General features: G+C 42.7%; 3 protein-coding genes and 1 non-coding gene across 4 annotated transcripts; 1 reads left to right on the forward strand and 3 right to left on the reverse strand.

Annotated features, from left to right (window-relative positions):
* Nucleotides 1–78: 78 nt before the first annotated feature.
* Nucleotides 79–2338, forward strand: LOC125552316 (ribosomal protein S7, mitochondrial). The gene has a single exon (XM_048715823.1). It carries the CDS (start codon nucleotides 1394–1396, stop codon nucleotides 1838–1840), a length of 447 nt encoding a protein of 148 aa, XP_048571780.1. The 5' UTR covers nucleotides 79–1393; the 3' UTR covers nucleotides 1841–2338.
* Nucleotides 2339–13319: 10981 nt separating this feature from the next.
* Nucleotides 13320–13406, reverse strand: TRNAS-UGA. Its single transcript has one exon. It is a non-coding gene; the product is annotated as a tRNA-Ser (tRNA).
* A 3806-nt stretch (nucleotides 13407–17212) lies between these two features.
* On the reverse strand, nucleotides 17213–17631 carry LOC125552317 (ribosomal protein S12, mitochondrial-like). The gene has a single exon (XM_048715825.1). It carries the CDS (start codon nucleotides 17629–17631, stop codon nucleotides 17254–17256), a length of 378 nt encoding a protein of 125 aa, XP_048571782.1. The 3' UTR covers nucleotides 17213–17253.
* Nucleotides 17632–17675: 44 nt separating this feature from the next.
* On the reverse strand, nucleotides 17676–18653 carry LOC125554005 (NADH-ubiquinone oxidoreductase chain 3-like). The gene has a single exon (XM_048717633.1). The coding sequence runs from the start codon at nucleotides 18030–18032 to the stop codon at nucleotides 17676–17678; it is 357 nt and encodes a 118-aa protein (XP_048573590.1). The 5' UTR covers nucleotides 18033–18653.
* Between the last annotated feature and the right edge of the window lie 665 nt (nucleotides 18654–19318).

Genomic DNA, 19318 nt, shown 5'->3' on the forward strand with positions numbered 1-19318 from the left:
GCATTTTCGCAGTGAGGGAAGGTTGGCTTGACAGGCTTCGTTCTGGATGTTGTAATCTCTTCTCATGGTCTTTGTTCGCTTTATTATCCCGTTGTGAGAATGGCTAGGACTGTGGATCCACACGCCCCCCCTCTAGTCAGTACTTTCCGAGTAGCGCAAGGCTTCTTCGTTGGCAAATAAACGAATTAATGAACTAATTTCCTAATATGACGTGAACTTGAACTAGCATTGATCAAGTCCATGAGCTCATAAGAAGGAGTTCTTCACGTGAGAAAGTCCACGGCTTAGCTTAATTCAATAAAAAAGAAAGTATCCAATCGACTTTAGGAGCGCCATATGTTTCTATCTGAAACGGTAAAGCGAGGCTCGCTATAAGGGTCATAGCTAGTTCAGGATTGGTAGGAAAGTAATACAAATGATTGTAATATGACAACCCCCAGGGGAGCTAGCCTTTGTGTTAAGATTAAAAAGAAGAGCCCTCTTTTCATACGACTCGGTGATTCCATTGCTCTATCCGGCCGCAAGATTCGATCGCGTACAGCACGAGCACGAGATGGGTTGGGGACTTAGAAATGAGCTATGCTCCAAGAATTGACCCCTGAACTACCTTTGCCCGCCTTTTCTTGTAGAATCCATTCCCCCTCTTTTATATATTTAGAATGCTTTTAGGGCTAGTGGAATGAGGCTGGAACCCATCAATATCGCTAAACCGGGAGAGTTGCTTGTGTTGGGTTCAAAGTTTCGCTCTACCAAGGCAAGATATAATAGAATATAATCTAATCTAATATGCATCCAGCTTTAGCTGAATATCGTGAGTGTTCAGCGAAGTATGCTAGCCATTGGCCTTACGTTCAGGATACTCCTTTCTGTCTTTGCGATGTTTGGTTATAAGAGAATGTTGCTCTTCAGAAAACGCGTATAGCGGCCTTCGTCGATGGGACAAACGCTCCAGTGTATGCGTTACGAGGCAACTAGCATTTTGTCATGGAAGTTCGTGAAACAATGTCATGTCGCGACTCGACATGTTAGAAGGAGCTAAATCAATAGGTGCCGGTGCTGCTACAATCGCTTTAGCCGGAGCTTAGCAGAAAGGTGTGATTCGTGATCTCGATCATTTAAATGATCCTATCCTTAAGATTGGTTTTGGAAGATATGTCAAACATTCGAGAATGGCGCTGTTGATCTAGTTAGGTTTCTAATTGTTGAGTGTGAAGTTCCGTTCTAAAAATATTCGTTTCGTTGGAAAAACCAACGCCGACGTCAAGATCAGTCTCCTTTCCTTTCTCTTTTCGGGAGCAGAGCTGAAAAAGATGGACAGTAACGATCGCGTAATATCAATTTATCGGCCTCGTCATCGAAAGCGGCTTCCAATTGCTCGGAAATTCTCAGCTATATGGGGGACTTTGATGGTGAGCAAAAAGAATTGATCAAGAAATTGGTAAACTTTCGCATGATCGATGGTAAAAGAACGAGAGTTCGTGCTATTGTTTATAAAACTTTTCACCGCCTAGCTCGAACTGAACGCGATGTAATAAAACTTATGGTTGACGCCGTAGATAATATAAAGCCAATATGCGAAGTGGTCAAAGTAGGAGTCGCAGGTACTATTTATGATGTTCCTGGGATTGTAGCCAGGGATCGTCAACAAACCTTAGCTATTCGTTGGATCCTTGGAGCAGCTTTCAAACGACGTATAAGCTACAGGATAAGCTTAGAGAAATGTTCATTTGCTGAGATACTGGATGCTTACCGAAAGAGGGGAATTTCACGTAAGAGAAGGGAGAATCTTCATGGACTGGCTTCCACCAATCGGAGTTTCGCGCATTTCAGATGGTGGTAAAGTGATACCACATAAGGAGCTCTTCCTCATTCAGTCATACTCAACAAAAGTAAGAAATGTTTGACCCGGATCCTTTTTTCATCTTCATATAGAAAGAAAATCGGCCTTCCTCATACTCCCCCCTTCATTCATAGAGTTGGAGGAATCCACAAGAGGCCTGCCCGTTCATAATTGCATAAAAGAACCATTCTTTTTATGAAAACTCTTGTTCCAACCTCACCTCAGGTCGAATGAATACGAAAGGGGGATCAATCAAATCAATAAGCCATGAATGAAGAAGTAGTGGGCCTTTCGCCTTATTTCGTTTGACTCGTGGAGCTGAGAAATCTACTTCAAAGAGAGGGAAAGAGTGCTAGTCCGAAAGAACAAGCAAGGGATGAGCGCACGGGAGCGAAATCCGTTGCGCCCACGCGCATACGTTTTCTTGCTGGGTAATTTCTCAGAAAGTTTTTGTGTTGTTGATTCCTATTCCTAGGTGTTGTGCTTTTTCCCCTATGCCGCCTATTGGTACTAGTGGAGTAGGATTGGCCTGTAATACAGAACCTATAGGTGGTGTAACCTTTCGCTCAATACTCAAATCTACAATTGAAGCATCTGAGGCTGCATCAATCGAGGATACACGACATAAGGAATTGTTAGATCTCCAAACTGAACTTCGCCTTCACCAAGCGTGGGTTTTCACTGGTCCTAACTAACGGTTGGCAAGCGATCCCCTATTCTGCATCCCGAAGATCAGACGGCCCAGAGCCGGAGCGATCATTCAAGCAAGTTACTCAGCTTGAGTTTTTTCAGTCAATCAATAGATTGTGCAGTTTCTTAGTCTTTTGGTCCACGTCTTCATGACTTATAGAAAGGGTTTCTTTCTTTTACAAGATCATGGAAGCTTCAGAAACCATCCGAGATCTTCTGGAAACAAGAAATGTTGCATCAAAGGGTTCAGTGGTCATATCATAGTGAAATCGAGTTTCTTGATTTAGTCGATATCAAATTCCCAACTTAGAAATTCGAAAGGACTAAGATTCTACTTCTTCCTCAAATACTGGGAATGTGGATTCAAGTATGATATCACTATTCCACAGATCTCAAGAAAACGAATTGAACAAGTTTGATGGCTGGAAAAGAAGATAGGAATGGGGCACCAAGGAAGGATTGTAGGTAGGGATGCCCTTAGATCCGTTCTCAATAGCTCGTGATAAGGCAAGAAAGCGAGTAGATACCCTGCCCTCGCATTAAAGCATCGATCTAGTCCTCTATTAGATATGAATTTCCTGTTGGAAATCGAGGTACATACTCCAAAAATCCCTGGTTTTTGCCTTCGGTTAGCAACTCGTCTAAGTTTAAGGATCGTATTCCATCTTCGTAAGGACATACAAAGGGGTTTCGGTAGTGACTGTCCTATCAATAGACCGAAAGGTCATCAGTTGCCCTCACAGCCTAACGCCGTTTTTGAGCTCCATCACATGCTTAAGAAGGACTTGCCGCGGAGCCAAGGCCTATTTATGAGCCAGACCTAGAAGATCACTGCTTTCGTGCTGGTCATTCTAATCACTATGAGAACTTCTCCCAAAGAGGGTTCTTATTTCATTTCAGTAAGTAGTCGATTGAATCGGTTTCTAACCAAAGGAATGTGTTATTATAACCAAATATATCATCCAAGAGCCGATCTCTTTTTCATTAAGCATCATTAACAGACCGCTTTCTTACGAGCTTGGTAGCTGCCTTGGAGCCGAGGCAGACGGAGGAACCTCTCGAACCTGGAATCCACTTTCCACTTGTCCTCCATATGCTCGGGTCTGCTGTTTGACCAGTATCTAATGCTATTTCTTACTTCGACTAGACGGGCACTTTCGCATTATGCAGTGAGATCGCCTACTCCTCTCGAGGTTGGCATTTTCGAGTTCATATTTCATAGGTCACCATAAAAATTCCTACCTTTCAAATTAGCATATTTTTAGGAACATATCGAACTTTCATCCGCATTATCTGTGCAAAATTTTATCATTGTTTAACTACTTCCTCAAACCATTCAATGCGCTATCTCCATCCTCTCATTCATCTCTATACCAGAACAATTAATTAGGCCCAGCCCTTCTATCATCGGCATTGTTGAACTAATTACTTTCGTCTTCGTGCCACCTCAAAGAAGACATTTGATCATGGGCTTTTTTGTGATGAGGCTAGTTTGAACTATGCTTTTTCTCCTTTCTACACCCCTCTTGACACAAGTTTCGCACATCCAGTTCTCTTATTAGAAACTCCCTATAGATATACTTCTTACTGACTGATTATGGCTTCCCTGACTAGAGAAGGAAATGTCGGGAGGAAATAGAGATGATAGGACCACCTGAATGCTGGAGATGAGTGCTCGTCGTATTCCCTCGAGCAAAGCGGAGAAGAGAAGGGGGAAGAAAAAAGGTTCCTAACTCATTGGATAGCTTAATCTATTGGTCAGGGATCCCATCTTTACTTTATTTAGGTGCCTAGACTTTTCGGGGCATAGGGTAGATTTCACAGTCCTTTAAGTGAATACGCCTTCTCTTTATGTATAGAGCTCTTAAAGAATGGATCAGCTCCTAGCGAAAAAGTCCAAGGTCTGAATACCAAGAGCGGTCAAACACAGTGATCGGTCCCGGTCAATGGGTAGAAAAGCCCGCCCTATAATCTGAAGTAGTCTTCGACTAGGTATATAAAATGGATAAAAAGAAAGAAGGGGAGGAGAGGAGATAGATGCATTTCACTAGGCGTATATGATATTGGAAAGAATGGAATCGAGTAAGCTTAGGCCAACCGATAAGTCATCTTTGTGTAACTTCCCATATGCCTACTTCTAAGCTAAAGTAAGGAAATAGGGTGAGATAAGCAAGAATGAGCCGAACGAAGACGTAAGGTTTGTTTAGATGTAGTCTTTGTGCTTTTCAAGTTGCTTCTTGCGAAATCAACTAAGTTCGAAAAAGCCATGCCCAGGTTTCCGGGAGTTTAGATAAGATATGTCAGCTGTTGGAGGATCAATATTATCCGGGGGATCCATATATTATGAGGGAGTATAGAGAGGGGGTCTAGAGATAGTACAGTCTGTAGTGAACCTATTCATTAAATGGACTTTTCCCTTACCTCTCATCAGCTTCCCTTTCCCTCTAGCCGGTGCAGTGCCATCTGGATACCTCATAAATAAATCAAGCAGGCCGGCTAGTAAGTGATCCCGAGGGGCTATCTTCTCTCCCATGCTGGTGCCTTGCTTAACTCAAGTATAAAGTGGAAATTAAAGCCAAAATCTGGGGTGATAAAATTCCATTTGAATCTTGAGATCCAAGAAGAAGGATAGCTTCATGAGTTTGTTCTGACTCCTAGCTTAGCTGGAAAGCTTTTGCTTGTATCTGGTAGTGGGTGTAACATCCATCATACTCAAACAGAAGAAGGTTTGTTTATCTAGCTCTAAGGCAGTTATAATCATTTACAGAACCAGGGTTTGCACCTACTGAGGAGGAGAAAGGGCCGACGACCCATACTAGAATCCAAGATAAGATCTTTCAGTCGATCAGACGGCCGAGGCCTTTAATAAGGTCCGGTTGTGCCAACGAGTTCTTCTAGTTATGAATCGCCGTAGGGAGGTAGCATTACATTTTTATTAGCAAAATAGAGCTCCTCATAGAAAAGAATGGCGAAGAAAGTGTTAGAGTACTTTCTTTCTGTTCAGTCCTGGAACTTATTCTTTTCCGATCGACCTATCAACAGTACCGATCATACCCCGTCGAGTGAGTTAGGAGCTGCTCACAAACAAGGCCGAAACCAGCTCACCTTGGAGGGTCTTCTCCCATCCAGTCAGAAGTGGAACTAAAGATTAGGATCGCGGGAAATAAACTGAAAGGCAAGAGTGGAGGTTAGCGGGTCTAAGATCTAGTGGGAACATTAGAGGTATCTTCATCATGAAATATGATTGAGATCACACGTAGTACTGACCGCAAGCAGCAGATCACACTACTGCTTGTTGATTCAATCTATCACGCTTACCACAAAACTGGCCACAAAATTAGAAGGATAAGGTGATACCATGAATGACTTATTCCAGAGACGAAGTCTTAGATTCCAGTACTATTGCACTAGTATTCTGAATATTGATACTGGGGCTATCACTGAACTCAGGAATGTTTCGATCTGACGTCATGGAAATATTATACAGTCAAAGGTATGATTGCAATAGCTAGCGTAGAGTATAAACCTGTTTATCCATTGGTTAATCATTGGGTTGCACATACAGTTGCATGTTATATACTATTACAGAAATATATCTATCCAAGAATCCCAATCCTGAAGGAGGGAGATCTTACGACAGCTTCCATCGTGCCAGTGCTATACTTGGAAAAAGGCTCCTGTCCAGAAATTGATGATACCCTTCCTACATCAACGAGCATCTGGCTCTATGATGAATCGGATCCTTCTCAAATCCTCCCGATTGATTATATAATCAATATAGTGTATAGAGAGATGATCCAAGTTGCTGAGAAGTATCATAAGAAACCTGTTTATAAAGTGGGTCTTAGATTTTTAGTGCCCCATTCGAAAAGAGAGGAGATTAGTGAGTGATTATCTTCATCAGATCTTTATAAGATGCTTTATGACTCATTGGAGATATCAGAAAGACTACAAACCCTAGTCTCTAGTATACCGAGAAGGCCAAAGAAAACAAATATAGCCGATACTCGGAAAAACCCCTACATCACTAAGCTACAAGATAAGTATCAACTGAAGCTTCCAGATGAAGAGACTCTGACGATTCAGAACTCTAATCTAAAACCTTCTAATCGGATGAGGGTTCCTAGTATTTGGAGCGGATATCCAGACACGTGCAACACAATTCCCTCTATTCGATCGATTTATAATCAAATAGTCGCGGAGAGGAATGAGAATGACTTCTCTCCTTGTAAAATTCACTATAATCAAAATGTGAAGAAGGTTAAGCAGGTTCCGGACATTCCAACTCTCAAACCAGTCATTGTTGTTAATATGCTTACACTTTTATATAGAGATAGATATCAGCAGTTTAAGATACCACATTCAGGTGCATTGGTATAGTTAGAGCTAATCAACCTCTAGCTTTGAAGGATAATCATATGTTTTCCACTGACTACTCAACTGTTATGAAGGTTAGAGGTAATCAAGTATCTGTTTTGAAGCATAGTCATATGTTTTCTTCCGCTAATGACTCAACTCTTCTCGCTAAGTGTCTAACCGAGGGAGGTAGATGGTTAGTATATAGTTTGTTGACCGGTTTAACTAGGAGAGTGAAAAATGAAAGAAGGAGTATTCACGTTTATTTAACGAATTTCGATAGAGATGATAGTTATCGTACACTAAGGAATTGTTTGATACATCATAAACATGAGTTCAAATGTTCAACGCTTATGAGATATAATAATATCTCCAATATGAGGGTGTATTCAGCAGTCAATAACCGATTACTTTTCAAAGTGCGGGACTTTAATGATCTTTTATGTTATATCCAGGAAGATGAGTTGCTTGATATGTTTTGCCGACAACACAGTTCTAAAGCTTGTAACACCGAGACGATGTCAATACACAATCTAGTAGAGAAAAAACAGGAATATGTGAACTATATGATGCATGATATTATGCTGTACGCAGCTATAATGCAAAAAGCACAAGAACGCTATTGGATGAATTTCTAGATGGACCTCTTTTATAAGGAAAACTTTGCAGAAATGAAAACACCTAATTTCACGGTTAGCAACATCCTGAAAACTTATTCTTGTTCGTGTTAAGAAGCTGAAGGGGGGGAGGTCGAAGTAGCGGATCCGTCAATCGAGTCAAATACGTCTAATTGATAGTAGGATCGCTAACTAAACAACCGTAATTGATTTTTAGTGTATTGCTAGTTATGTCTTTGGTACGCTGACTCTCTGCATGAAGGTGATAGGAGCGCAGTCCTTATAAACCACATTATTATTATGAATGCACAGCTCTGTACAGGGTCTATATGTAGGTTCTAACCTAATCCTACATGTGTTTCTCTCATCCTTTATCGTTTCCCTCACATCATCACCCCTTTTTCTTTTTCATATTAAGAAGGGATTTATTGAGAGGTTTTTAATGTGTCTTTAGTCATCGAGCAGGATAAATGATAAATCGGTAGGTTTTAGAGTAGCCCTATTAGGTTGAAATCAATAATGCCCTCGCCCGTAAGAGTTATCCGGTAAAGATATATAATAGCATTGTGAATGGTGATGTCAACATGTAACCATAAATATCAGAAGGGGCGATCTATACCTTTCTCAACAAGGCCGTACACTAGGCGTGCTAACAAGCCCTCCAACCTCCCGTCATCTATACACTCCATCTGACATAGGAAGGTTATCCCTTCCATTTATCGGGTACTCGAGTTATGGTGTAAAACGGGGGCCCGGTTTTATACACTCCCAGGTAAGTCGGTTTGTGCTTATGTCCTCATAGGGTTCGTTTTGCCCTTGACCTAGGAATAGAGTCATGACAAAGGATGAGGCACGCGATCGTTTTTGCTTCCTACGAGCGAGCGCTGCCAAATCGACAACACTTGTTTGACGTTATGCCGATTGCTGCAGGATGTTGATGGGAAGGCATCGTCGACTCTCTCTTCCATGTTTAGGTATTGTCTGAATAGGGTGAGTAAATCGTTGTATTTTATCCTCTAGAAGAGTGAAATATGACGAAGAGTGGTTCGAATGTATATAGATGGGGAAATTCCTATGGCTTCTATTTACCACTATAAGATAGAGGGCATAAATCTCTTGATAGCCTGTTCACTCAACTACCACGCTTAGCTAGTCTGTCTGTGGGGGGAGGAATAGGGTAGTCTCCCCTTCTTCGTAAGTAGCCGAACTCGGATCTTCGCAACTATCAAAACTCGAACTCAATAAAGCTTCTGAAAGTGGTTCCGTGTTAAGCGACTCACTCTCGTTGAAGGAGTATCGCCCGATGCAGATAACAGCGTTGAAGTGGAACTAGCTTTTTCTTTTTCCACTAGATTCGAGGTTACAGGACACGGAGTAGACATCAATCTCTTGGAAATGTGGTTCATCTCAAATCTTCCCATTCTTTCTTCTATTTACGAAGTGGTATACCACCCTCTGTGCATGTGGAGCCATCTTTTAGATCTATGACGTGGATCTAACAACAACAAAAACATGTGCGACATTGCTATTTACCCCTATGGCATAGCTAGGATTGTAACGAAGCCTTCTATCACAAATAATCCTCGCTATTCTCCACTTCAATACACCCATCCGCTAAAACGATGACTTTTCTTTCATGTGGGGTACAAACCAGACAAGGGGTTGTACTATTCTCCTCATCGAGATAGTCGATTTTCCCAGGAATACCTACATCTTCTAACAACGATTCCAGATCGATATATGGTTCATCCTTGATTACTATAATCACTTCGCTACCCAACCGTGAGTAACTAACTCCTGGATATTCCTTCCATATCTTCGAGTCAAATTGCGCCCTCAAGTAAACGTGAAATAGCACCCGAGAGATTTCTCCTATCTCTGGGACATACTCCCATGACGCATCCCACCCTTTATCCTGATAGTAAAAGGGGTTGTTTAACAACATTCCGATCAGCGCTTCTTCCATGCTACTCAACCCATCTACATAGCTTAACACAACTTTCTGAAGAGTATACTTCTTCACATTCCATAATGAGAAGCCAATCTTGTACACTCTTCTTACATTCGTTGACATCTTACTAATATAAGAATAGTGAGCTTCCTCAAGATCTTCCAACTCGTAAACGTTGTGCGGGTGACCTATCAATTCCAATAGACGTTTTGATAGTGCCATCAATACTAGTAAATCTACGCCGCACCCCGCTCTCCAAACTTTAGTAGTTTGGGTTTCCGCATCATAATATTGGTGTGAATACCCTCGTCTATATTCACCGTGGAGGAGAGCCTCGAAGGCGTGAGGAATTTTTGTTAGAGAACAACACTCTATGTTTGATAACACATAACGATTAGCTAAAATTGCTTTAACGGCGCGCTCCATACGGAAACGGAGGACTCCCCGACTCTCCCATCCCTTTGGGTCGCTATTATACATTGTCTCTACTGTTGACGCTAACCGATATGCGGGTCTACTATTCAGGTATATACAATAGCTCCTACTACCATTCCTATTTATGCTATATAAGATATCAGAAACTCTAGAATTGCTTCCATCCATTCCCATACTAATTATTCCTGAAATACCTGTCCTAATTGATTGAATTTGAAACTGCATCCTCATCTGTTTTTGCCTCATAATCATTGTATTATTCGTTCCCTCCTTTCAATATGTTGCTGAGAATTTCTGAGAGATTTAGGTCTGGAGGAACTACACCAGTCCCAATGCATACTCCACCAATTATTAGACCAAATCCGATGAGAATACTCCCCCAACCCACATTATTACTATTGCTATCGGGCACGGGACCCTCACCCCCACCATCTGCTGCTGGAGGGAGAGGTATGCCGCCCTCCCCATCTTCGATCCTGCCATCAAAGGGGCCGTCGTTGATGTTTTTGTCGTATATGATATGAGGGATGTCATCCCTTACAGTGGGAGGATCCATAAGATCTGAATGCATATTCTCCCACGAAATTAATAACGATCCACCCGTCGCCCACCCTAGAAATGGTTCAGAATTTCTCATAATTTCCATGAAATTACCCATCCCTGATATGAGTTCCAGAATCGCAGCATCACCTTGTGTGATACTCAACAATGTCATAGTCCCACAACAGCCTAACTGGACACTTGCGAGTAGATTCCCATACACGTATTTGTAACCCACAGACGTATTATCCATTATGACAAGGGCTTTAGTCTTCATCGCTAGAGCATTGATACCCCTATGCATCCGGAACCAGTGCAATTGGTGTGATAGTTCATTATGCAAGTGTTGTATCGCTATGTTATATTCAGGAATACGACGATCAAAGACTCCTTTATCCCAAAATATTTCCTTCATCGTTCTTAAACACATGAGATGATTCAAATATGCCATATGCCATATAAATGTTGGGTTCCGCCCGAATTCCTGCCAAGACTTTCTCTCATTAAAATTGATTTCCCTCACGACATCAGGATTTCCTAGATGAGGATTTGCCCTTTCAGTGTAACCGAAACAGCTAGTCTTATAAATGAAATCGTGATTACGCTCCATAAACCTAATGAATTTTCGTTCATAACCACTATAGCCACTCAAAGATAACGAGTGTGACGCACTAGAAATCTCCACGCCACAGCACTTCGGTTTAGCCGTGCTTAGTTTCTTCAGCCAACCGTTGAAATCATTAAATGCCCCCATTTCTGGTATCATCTCATACGGTTCATAAACTCTCCTATTATCAATAAGTAGATTTCTGAAATACCTGGCATAACTACCAGAAGCAGAAAGAGGTGTTTTCTTATATAGTGGTGGCTGAGTATTCGTCGTAGGTATACAGGTCTCATAAACAGAGTGGGGAGACAATTTTTGAGTCATTTCGCTTTTGTTTCCTTCATTTTATCCCCTTTTTAGCGGTGGATATTCAAGTTATTAATCGCTTACAGTGTGAATAATATAGATTCAATATCTAATGAGGTATATATTATTGATAGTAATCATTCAGCGTCTAATAAGCGAGATGACATAGAAGAAGTAGAGATGGAGATCAAATCGACTTCTAGTGAAAAGGGTAAAGGTTTTGCTATAGTTAGTAAAGAGGATTTGATTGCTATAGGAATCTTCCTTGGATCGGGGGCATACGGTGGTGATGACGGTTCAACTGGGTCAGATACTTCCGCTACTTCATTAGGGAAGATGAATAATATCTTCGTTCATTGTTCAAAGATCAACAGTTTAATCCACAAAATTAGCTGTCAATGTATATCTGCTCTGAAACATTATCAAATCATCGATATTAGTGCGACATGGGCTTCGTTAATCGATTTATTGTGTGCTCTCGGAGGTGCTATACAAGGTTGGGCTGCTCTATATGAAACTGAAATTGTGATAGCTTATATAATCTATCTGTATTTAGGGGAGTATTTTACTAAATACCAGTTTGATATCAGTCATCGCGTAGCTGGAAGTGCTTTTGATTACACTGTTTTTGATAGACCGAATACTTGCATAGTAAAGGCACCTAAGAAATTGTTATTGTTTGACAAAACTCTGCCCTTTTTGCAAATTGGCCTGCATCTTCGACCATTCCGTGGTCTACCATTAGAAATAGGTATTATTCGGTTAATAATTTGAATAGAATAATGAATTCTTTAGGTTTAGTGAGTATAAACAAGTTAACTCTGTCGTGAAATGAGATCCATAACACATATTATGGTTCTAGGGTGAAATCCCTATTTGCTGAAGGGTACACAAGACTATTAGTTCAAGTTACAACAAGGGCATATGCACATAAATTCGAGGGGGGTAGTTTCTGCACTTTCCATGTCCTTGTTTTATTAGGGATCGGGGTAGTTGTTTGGTACAAATTTAGTGCACAAGATCCACTTACTCTACCACTAGAGGATACGAAGCTCCACTTGTTCGAGCCATTCAAACATTATAGTTCCGTAGTAGAGGGTTATAATAAAATCACATACTGGATGACTGAAGATGTCGTGGAGATAGTTTATAACAATTATAAACCTTCTTGTGAACCTTTTTGCCGAATAGTTGAGGTTAATCAATATGATATGGAGCATCTGGCTCAAAAAGAACGTATGGCTTCGATTGGACTAGCAATCATGATTGCAACCTTTATCACTACAAACGTGATTATACCTGTAACACTACCCCTTATACAATACTGAAAGAGGGCATATTATAAAACTATGTTTTACCTAATGAATTTACAAGCTATTTTACACCTGGAATTTATAAGCAAGAGATTTATACTCTTAAAGGGTGCCACATAATTCGTTGAGGGGGAATTCGGACATATAGTTCGAGGCATAATTTGTCGAGAATTCTGTATTCTGAGACTATACTAGAGTCGTCATCTAACGTCAGCTTTCTCTCCACACAGCCTGCATGTAGGCTATTACCAATCAAGGTATGCCACATCCTTCACTTAAGGGCGGGACGTTGTATAGTGTAGTCTATTATAGGTGCGTTTGAAACCACTTTGATTCTCTAAGGGTTTGCCACAATAAAGAATCGCTATACTGCAGATACCGCCTGCTTTCCAACGTTTTCTTTGTCTGTTAAGCTTCACAGGGTTGGGACTCCCTAAATCAAACTGCAATCGTTGTTTATCAACCACTCACGACGACACCGAGATCTTCGACTTAGCTCCCACAGGTCATCCACCGGGGCGGAAGATAACGAAAGGGAGACAAAGTCCTAACTAAATCAACACACAATAACCTCAACCTTCTACCCATTCCATCCATCATATCAGTCGAGTCGAGGAGATTCGTTCTTATCTATAGATAAGGCAAGAGAGAACTTATGACCTCGCGGATGGAGAGGGATTCGAACCCCCGGTATTCCTATCAATACTTCGGTTTTCAAGACCGACTCTTTCAACCGCTCAGACATCCATCCCTGCGCTCGCCCGCCCTATCTATCTGCGCGCTGGCAGGTAGGGGCAACTCTATGTGATTCGCTACGCTTGCTTGCGCCCCACCCCGTAAGCTGACTCTATTGCCTAGCGGTTAGCGACACTTTTCCGGTAGTACGAATCGCTACGCTTCGCTTCTTTCTATATGATAATATGCACCGTCGGTTGCTGCGCTCCCTGCGGGTAATAGCAAGAGAGTGAAGAACGAACGATCCTCAAAAAAGTCAGCAGTGAATGAGTCCGACTCGAGTTCGTGAGTCAAAGGCGTGGCAAGAGAGCGAGTTCGACTCGCGAACGATCCGCAAGTGAAGGACCGATCCTTTAACGCCAGTACTGTTGCGAGACTGGTACTTGGCGGCTCACGAGCAACATATAGAAAAAGGTTGCCCATCACTCCCTCGCTCCTTTTTGAAGGCCCACCGCTCCCCCTTTCTTTAAGTATCTATCCCGGCTTGCATTTTGGGGCGAGTACTACAGTTCCTCCATAATCACACAGAACGCCCAGCTTCGAAGAGCTGCTCTCTCCCCAGTCCACAGCAAGGTGTGGAATCTGGATCTACTGTGTGTTCTGACTCTATTGGATCAAGTCAGATACTAAGCCTTCTACTACTACTACTTAGGAGATCAAATGCTATATTTCAGAGATTGGACTCTCTTACTGTGTTTTTTCAGGGCTGTTCCCGAGCCAGGTTCCCTGGATCCATTCTTACCTAAATGGATGAATGAAGAAGGGGGCCGAGCAGATACGACGGCCACACACACTTCTTTTTAGCCGAATAAAGCCGGATCTACTACACGGCTAGGATCAGAGAAAGATTGAGAAAGCAAGATCAAACCTACTCTACTGTCGATTCAAAAGGTAAACAGCCCCCGAAGACTTTATCAATGAATGGATCAAAGAAGTTTATCTATCTAAGTCATCGTATATAAGGGAAGAAGCCCGCCCCTGATCGAAGAATGAAGAAGCTAGCCCGGGTAGACTTTAAGACCAACTTGGTGTAGAGACGACTATGATGGTCGGCCTCCACAGACTGAACGCGGGAGATTCTTTCACCCTGTTTTTAGTAGTGCGAGGAGGATAGAGCTCCCAGCAACGACTGATTGTTCGTACGAGCGAAGGAGCGAGCATGCTTTACCCTTAGAGTGAAGTTGACATTCACAGGTCTTGTGGGAACTCCTTCAGTTCAGGTAGCCATAGTCACTCAGGGCTATAGTGGTAGTAGCAAGATCGAAATTGTGAGATTGGCTCGATCACAAACTATCAAGAAGAAAGATCAAGATTCACTTTTGTCGGGCAAAGAACTCTATTGAGGAAATGACTTCGCTCACTGAAGACCAAGCAGCAGCCATTCTAGATGAAAGGACACAAGCCTAAAACTTGAATGCGGATCTATTTATCTGGAATTCCTATCTTCAGAAATAAAGAGTTGCCTATCTTCAGAAATGCTGGTATAGTTGACTTGCCTCTGTTCTCGCACCGGTGTCTGCCAGGGTCTGAACCATTAGGTAGAGGATCAGCTGAAAGAAAAGGCAGACAGAGATCTTGCGCCAGATCCGTATACATTCAGCACCCTCATTACAGCATTTGCTAAGCATGAAAAGTGGTTGGAGCTATGCTTATGTGCACGAAAATGCAGGAGAAAGGATGGCACCCAGAGACGAGGAAGGGCGTAGCAAGCGACGAAATGCTTCGGTGAAAGCTAGAACCAACTCTGCGAGGAAAGCGGAAGCAAACAGTTATGATGTGGTTGATAGTGTTTTTAGGGATAACCTAAGTCGGCGTTACCCGACATAGTCAACGGGGTACCTTCATTCTTTAACAATTCCGGACATAGGAACAATGAGCTGTCTCCACGGCTTCTCTTCCAAACCAATATCGCAATGGATCTATCTTCAGCTTATTCTCTCAATCAATGAATGCGGGTCATCGTGGAGAATCAGGGGAAGTGTAGACTATAAGTAGCCAATTTGCAATTCATTTCCTTGGCAATGACGAGTGATGGTATCTCGAAGCCATTCATCTTATCTCTGCAGCAGGAGATTCTTCACCGGACAAAAGATAAGGAAAAGACAAAGAAATCCCATGGGTAGTTTTTGGAAAAACCTATTCTGTAGGAGAGAGAGGCCTACCTATGAAAACTAGTATGTATCTTTTTCTTGGTTTAAGCAGTGCAGGAAATTGTCGGTCCTAAAAACAATGTGTCCCCATGATCATTTTACATCACGATATCTTTTTCTTCTGGTTATGCGTTTTCCTCTGAACTTTTCTTTTTATTTATTTTATGGAATCGTCCGGGCAGAAACGGGGATAGTGATTGATGGCATAGAGTTTTGATAGAAAACTCGTATCAAAATCATACCAAAAGAAAGTCTCGATTCGAGGAACGGAATACAGGTCCATGATAGAACACAGACCGGTAAGAGAAAGGAAAGTAAGCATAGTCTTCATTGAACCGGAAGAACAATTTGATTTTCCGTCAACAAAGTAACGCTGTGCAAACTCATCTGATCCCTGTTTGGGACTTCTTCTTCATGTCACGAGCCGGAATCGAACCGGCGCTTTCCAGATGCATGGTCAGGATAGATACCTATCAGATCGCGACTTTGATTTCGCAGTTCAAGAGGAGACCTCCCTACATCTGCGGGCTGGCGGTCCTGCCGGCCAGCCGACACAAAATCCAATTCGAGTTTTCAATACGGAGCCTGAAATAGTTTTTCAATTCAATACGGAGCCTGAAATAGTTTCTAAATACAATACGGAGCCTGAAATAGTTTTTCAATTCAATACGGAGCTTATACCAGTCTAGTTCAATTAAAGATCAAATGGCGCAAAATAGTTTGCTTAGATGGGAAAATTCCAAAAGCGCATATAAAAAGACATCAAAAAATGCACATACATCGGTACCCACGGAAAAGGCAAAAGCGGCTGGCCGCTAAAATAAGTGAAATGAAATAAAAAATACATCTGCATTTGATAATACATCTGCATTTGAGAAAAGTAATCTATATTTGCATTAGCAGCAACGAAATAAGGAATCTGAGAATAAGGGTTTGGATTAGGGGGAGGAGGGGAATTTATTTCTTCTTCCAACTCCATTAAATTAGAACTCACACTTTCTACGCTCATAGCCGGCCCATTGACAGAATTTGGGTATGACGACGCTGGGTCAAATTCCACAAGCATGCCGTCCATTGAATCCGGGAAAAAAAAGGATCCATCGTGATTCCCCATCTTTTTCAGCTCTGCTCCCAAACAAAAGAGAAAGGGAGACTTAGTTTTAGATCGGCGTTGGTTTTTCCAACGAAAAACAAGAACATTCTTTCACGAACAAAATGCTAGTGGATTTGTAACGCATACGATGGATTTCCCATCGACGAAGGCCACACGTCCCTCACAGCCCTTTTAAAGACCAAACCATTTGCACCAAATTCTTGCAAATCCGCCAAAGCCTGACGGCGATATTCGACCCGATGATCCCATTCCACCCCTCCATGCACTGCTTCAGAAAGCGCGCTTATATTAGAGGAAAGGTCGGTTAGCCAATACGGATCGATATCGTCCACGATTTTATTAATCTCGACGCGTATCCTGGAAGCAAGGATTACCCCTGCATTCTGTGGATCGTTCGGATCGATAATAATCTCATCAAGGAGCTTGAGCATCCTATCCCTATGCGCTTCATTGGTGAGAGGATTGACTTTTATTTCGTTCTCAAGCCCTTCTAAGCGAAGAATAGCGGAGAGAAATGGTAACGTAATAAGGGAAAGGGAGCTAGCTGCTTCCATATCGCCCCCAAAAAAGAACCAAAAAGTTCCAGAGGCATCTTCCATTCATTTCGATTTAGGTCTTTCTGCACCATATTTAGATCTTCCCTTTCTACGATCCGGAATTCCCAGCAAATCCTTGACTCCTCGAATACGATGGGATTTCACACCTGGCGAATCTTTCACTCTACCTCCTCTGACTAAGACTATAGAATGTTCCTGCGAATTATGACCTTCGCCTGGAATGTGAGCAAATATATCATGTCGATTGCTCAATCGTACTTTTGCTATCTTACGTAGAGCTGAATTAGGTTTTTTCAGTGTTCTCGTCGAAACACGCATGCATACTCCTTGCTTCTGGGGACATTGATCCGAAGCTCTAGTACGGTCCGTGCGCCGTTTTTCTTCTCTACCATGACGAATCAATTGATTTTTTGTAGGCATCCCTCTTTCCTATGTCCTTCCCTGCTTTGCCTTTTCGAAAGAGGTTACTCCCGATCCGAAGCACCCATTTTCCAGTCATAGAGAGATCCAATTGTCAAAATCAATAAAAAGGCCATCATGGACCAAGATCCAAACAGATCAATCTTGTTAGGAGGTACTGCCCAAGGAAAAGAAAAGGTGACTTCCGGATCAGGGATAATAAATAAAATAGGAACCGGATAAAATCGTATATCGAAACGACTTCTGGCATCACCGGAGGGATCGGAACCACATTCGTAGGCCGACAATTTTTCTGGATAGGTCGAACTATTGGAAGCAAATGGAAAAGGAACACCGAGTGGAATCAAAGAAACTAGCGGACTGATCACTAAATAGATACAAATAGGTGCAAATTCCGACATCACCAAAGCCCACTTCGTTCTCTCGCTCTCCTCGCGGCGCTCCTTGCTCGCGGAGCGGCATACCGAAAAAAAGACGCTCAGATGTGGATTCGAACCACTGAAGGATTTCAAGGGCAATGCCCCTTGCTCTTCCCACTGAAACAAGAAAAAAAGGATTTGCAGTCCAGCAAGAAAACGGATGCGCTAACGCGCAACGGCTTTCGCGCTAGTTGCTCAATCCGTTGCTTGTTTTGCTCTAACCAGCTGAGCTACCAGAACCACTTGCCTAAAGTCTCTTTTCTTCATCTATGAGCATCCTACCTGCAGTGGAGGAGCTTGCTCAAGAACCGAGAGCCGGCCAGGGACTGGACGACCCTCGTTCGGGAAGGTCTTATTCGCTATAGACGCCACCAAGAACAAGAAAGGGGCGCTCCGCTCCTAGTCACTAAGCAGCTATTCTGTCCGACGGCGGACTCCATCAATCTGAGGTTCTTTCTCTCACGTAATTTCGCCCGCCCGTTCTACTTCCGTGCCGGAGGAAATGGGATTCGAACCCATGATACAATCTTCTTGTATGTCGATTTAGCAAACCAATGCCTTAAGCCACTCAGCCATACCTCCAAGTTGTTGATCGGAATTGGATGTGCCGGGGTTGGTTGCCCGAAGATCCACTGCGTAAGCCGTAGCGCGCGTACTCTTCTTTACTGAGCGAGAAAGACTCTATCCAGATCTATGGATCTCCCAAGCGTCCAAGCGAGACCCCATCCAAACCAAATCCGCCACTCGTTGGGCGAGGCCTTGCTTTCTATGAACACCTCACCACTGAATGAGAAACTTAGCCTCCGACCCGACCAAGAGAGAAGACAGGGTCAAGCCGACGCCGCCCTTCCTCACCTGCCTGAATGGAATGAATATCTCCTTCGTCTAGTCGAGAAGGGAAAAAGCCCGGCGGGGAACAGGACCGTGACTCTTCTAAACCATTACATGACGGAGAAGTCCATTCTCGTCATGATCGATCCACGTCCTACCATAGTGCCCGGAGAACCTGCTTCTAGAAGATTCTATAGTGATCCACTGGAATCGGCCTCGGGTGACGCCTCCCTAGTCGTCGAAAGATTTCATCCCTCGCTCGGTCGTTAAGGTGGGGTGAAAACTGCAATTAATGCTCTATCTCCGTCATAGAATATGGGATACTCACTTTCAATGGCCTCGCATCCCCAGAGCCTCAGACTGGCCTGCCCTTCCAATCGGGGTTATAACGGGTCCGGTATCAGCAACACCAGCCAATCGTGTTGGTACGGTGGGTT

The sequence above is a fragment of the Triticum urartu genome, chromosome 4 (genome assembly GCF_003073215.2).
Source record: "Triticum urartu cultivar G1812 chromosome 4, Tu2.1, whole genome shotgun sequence".
Lineage (NCBI taxonomy): Eukaryota > Viridiplantae > Streptophyta > Magnoliopsida > Poales > Poaceae > Triticum > Triticum urartu.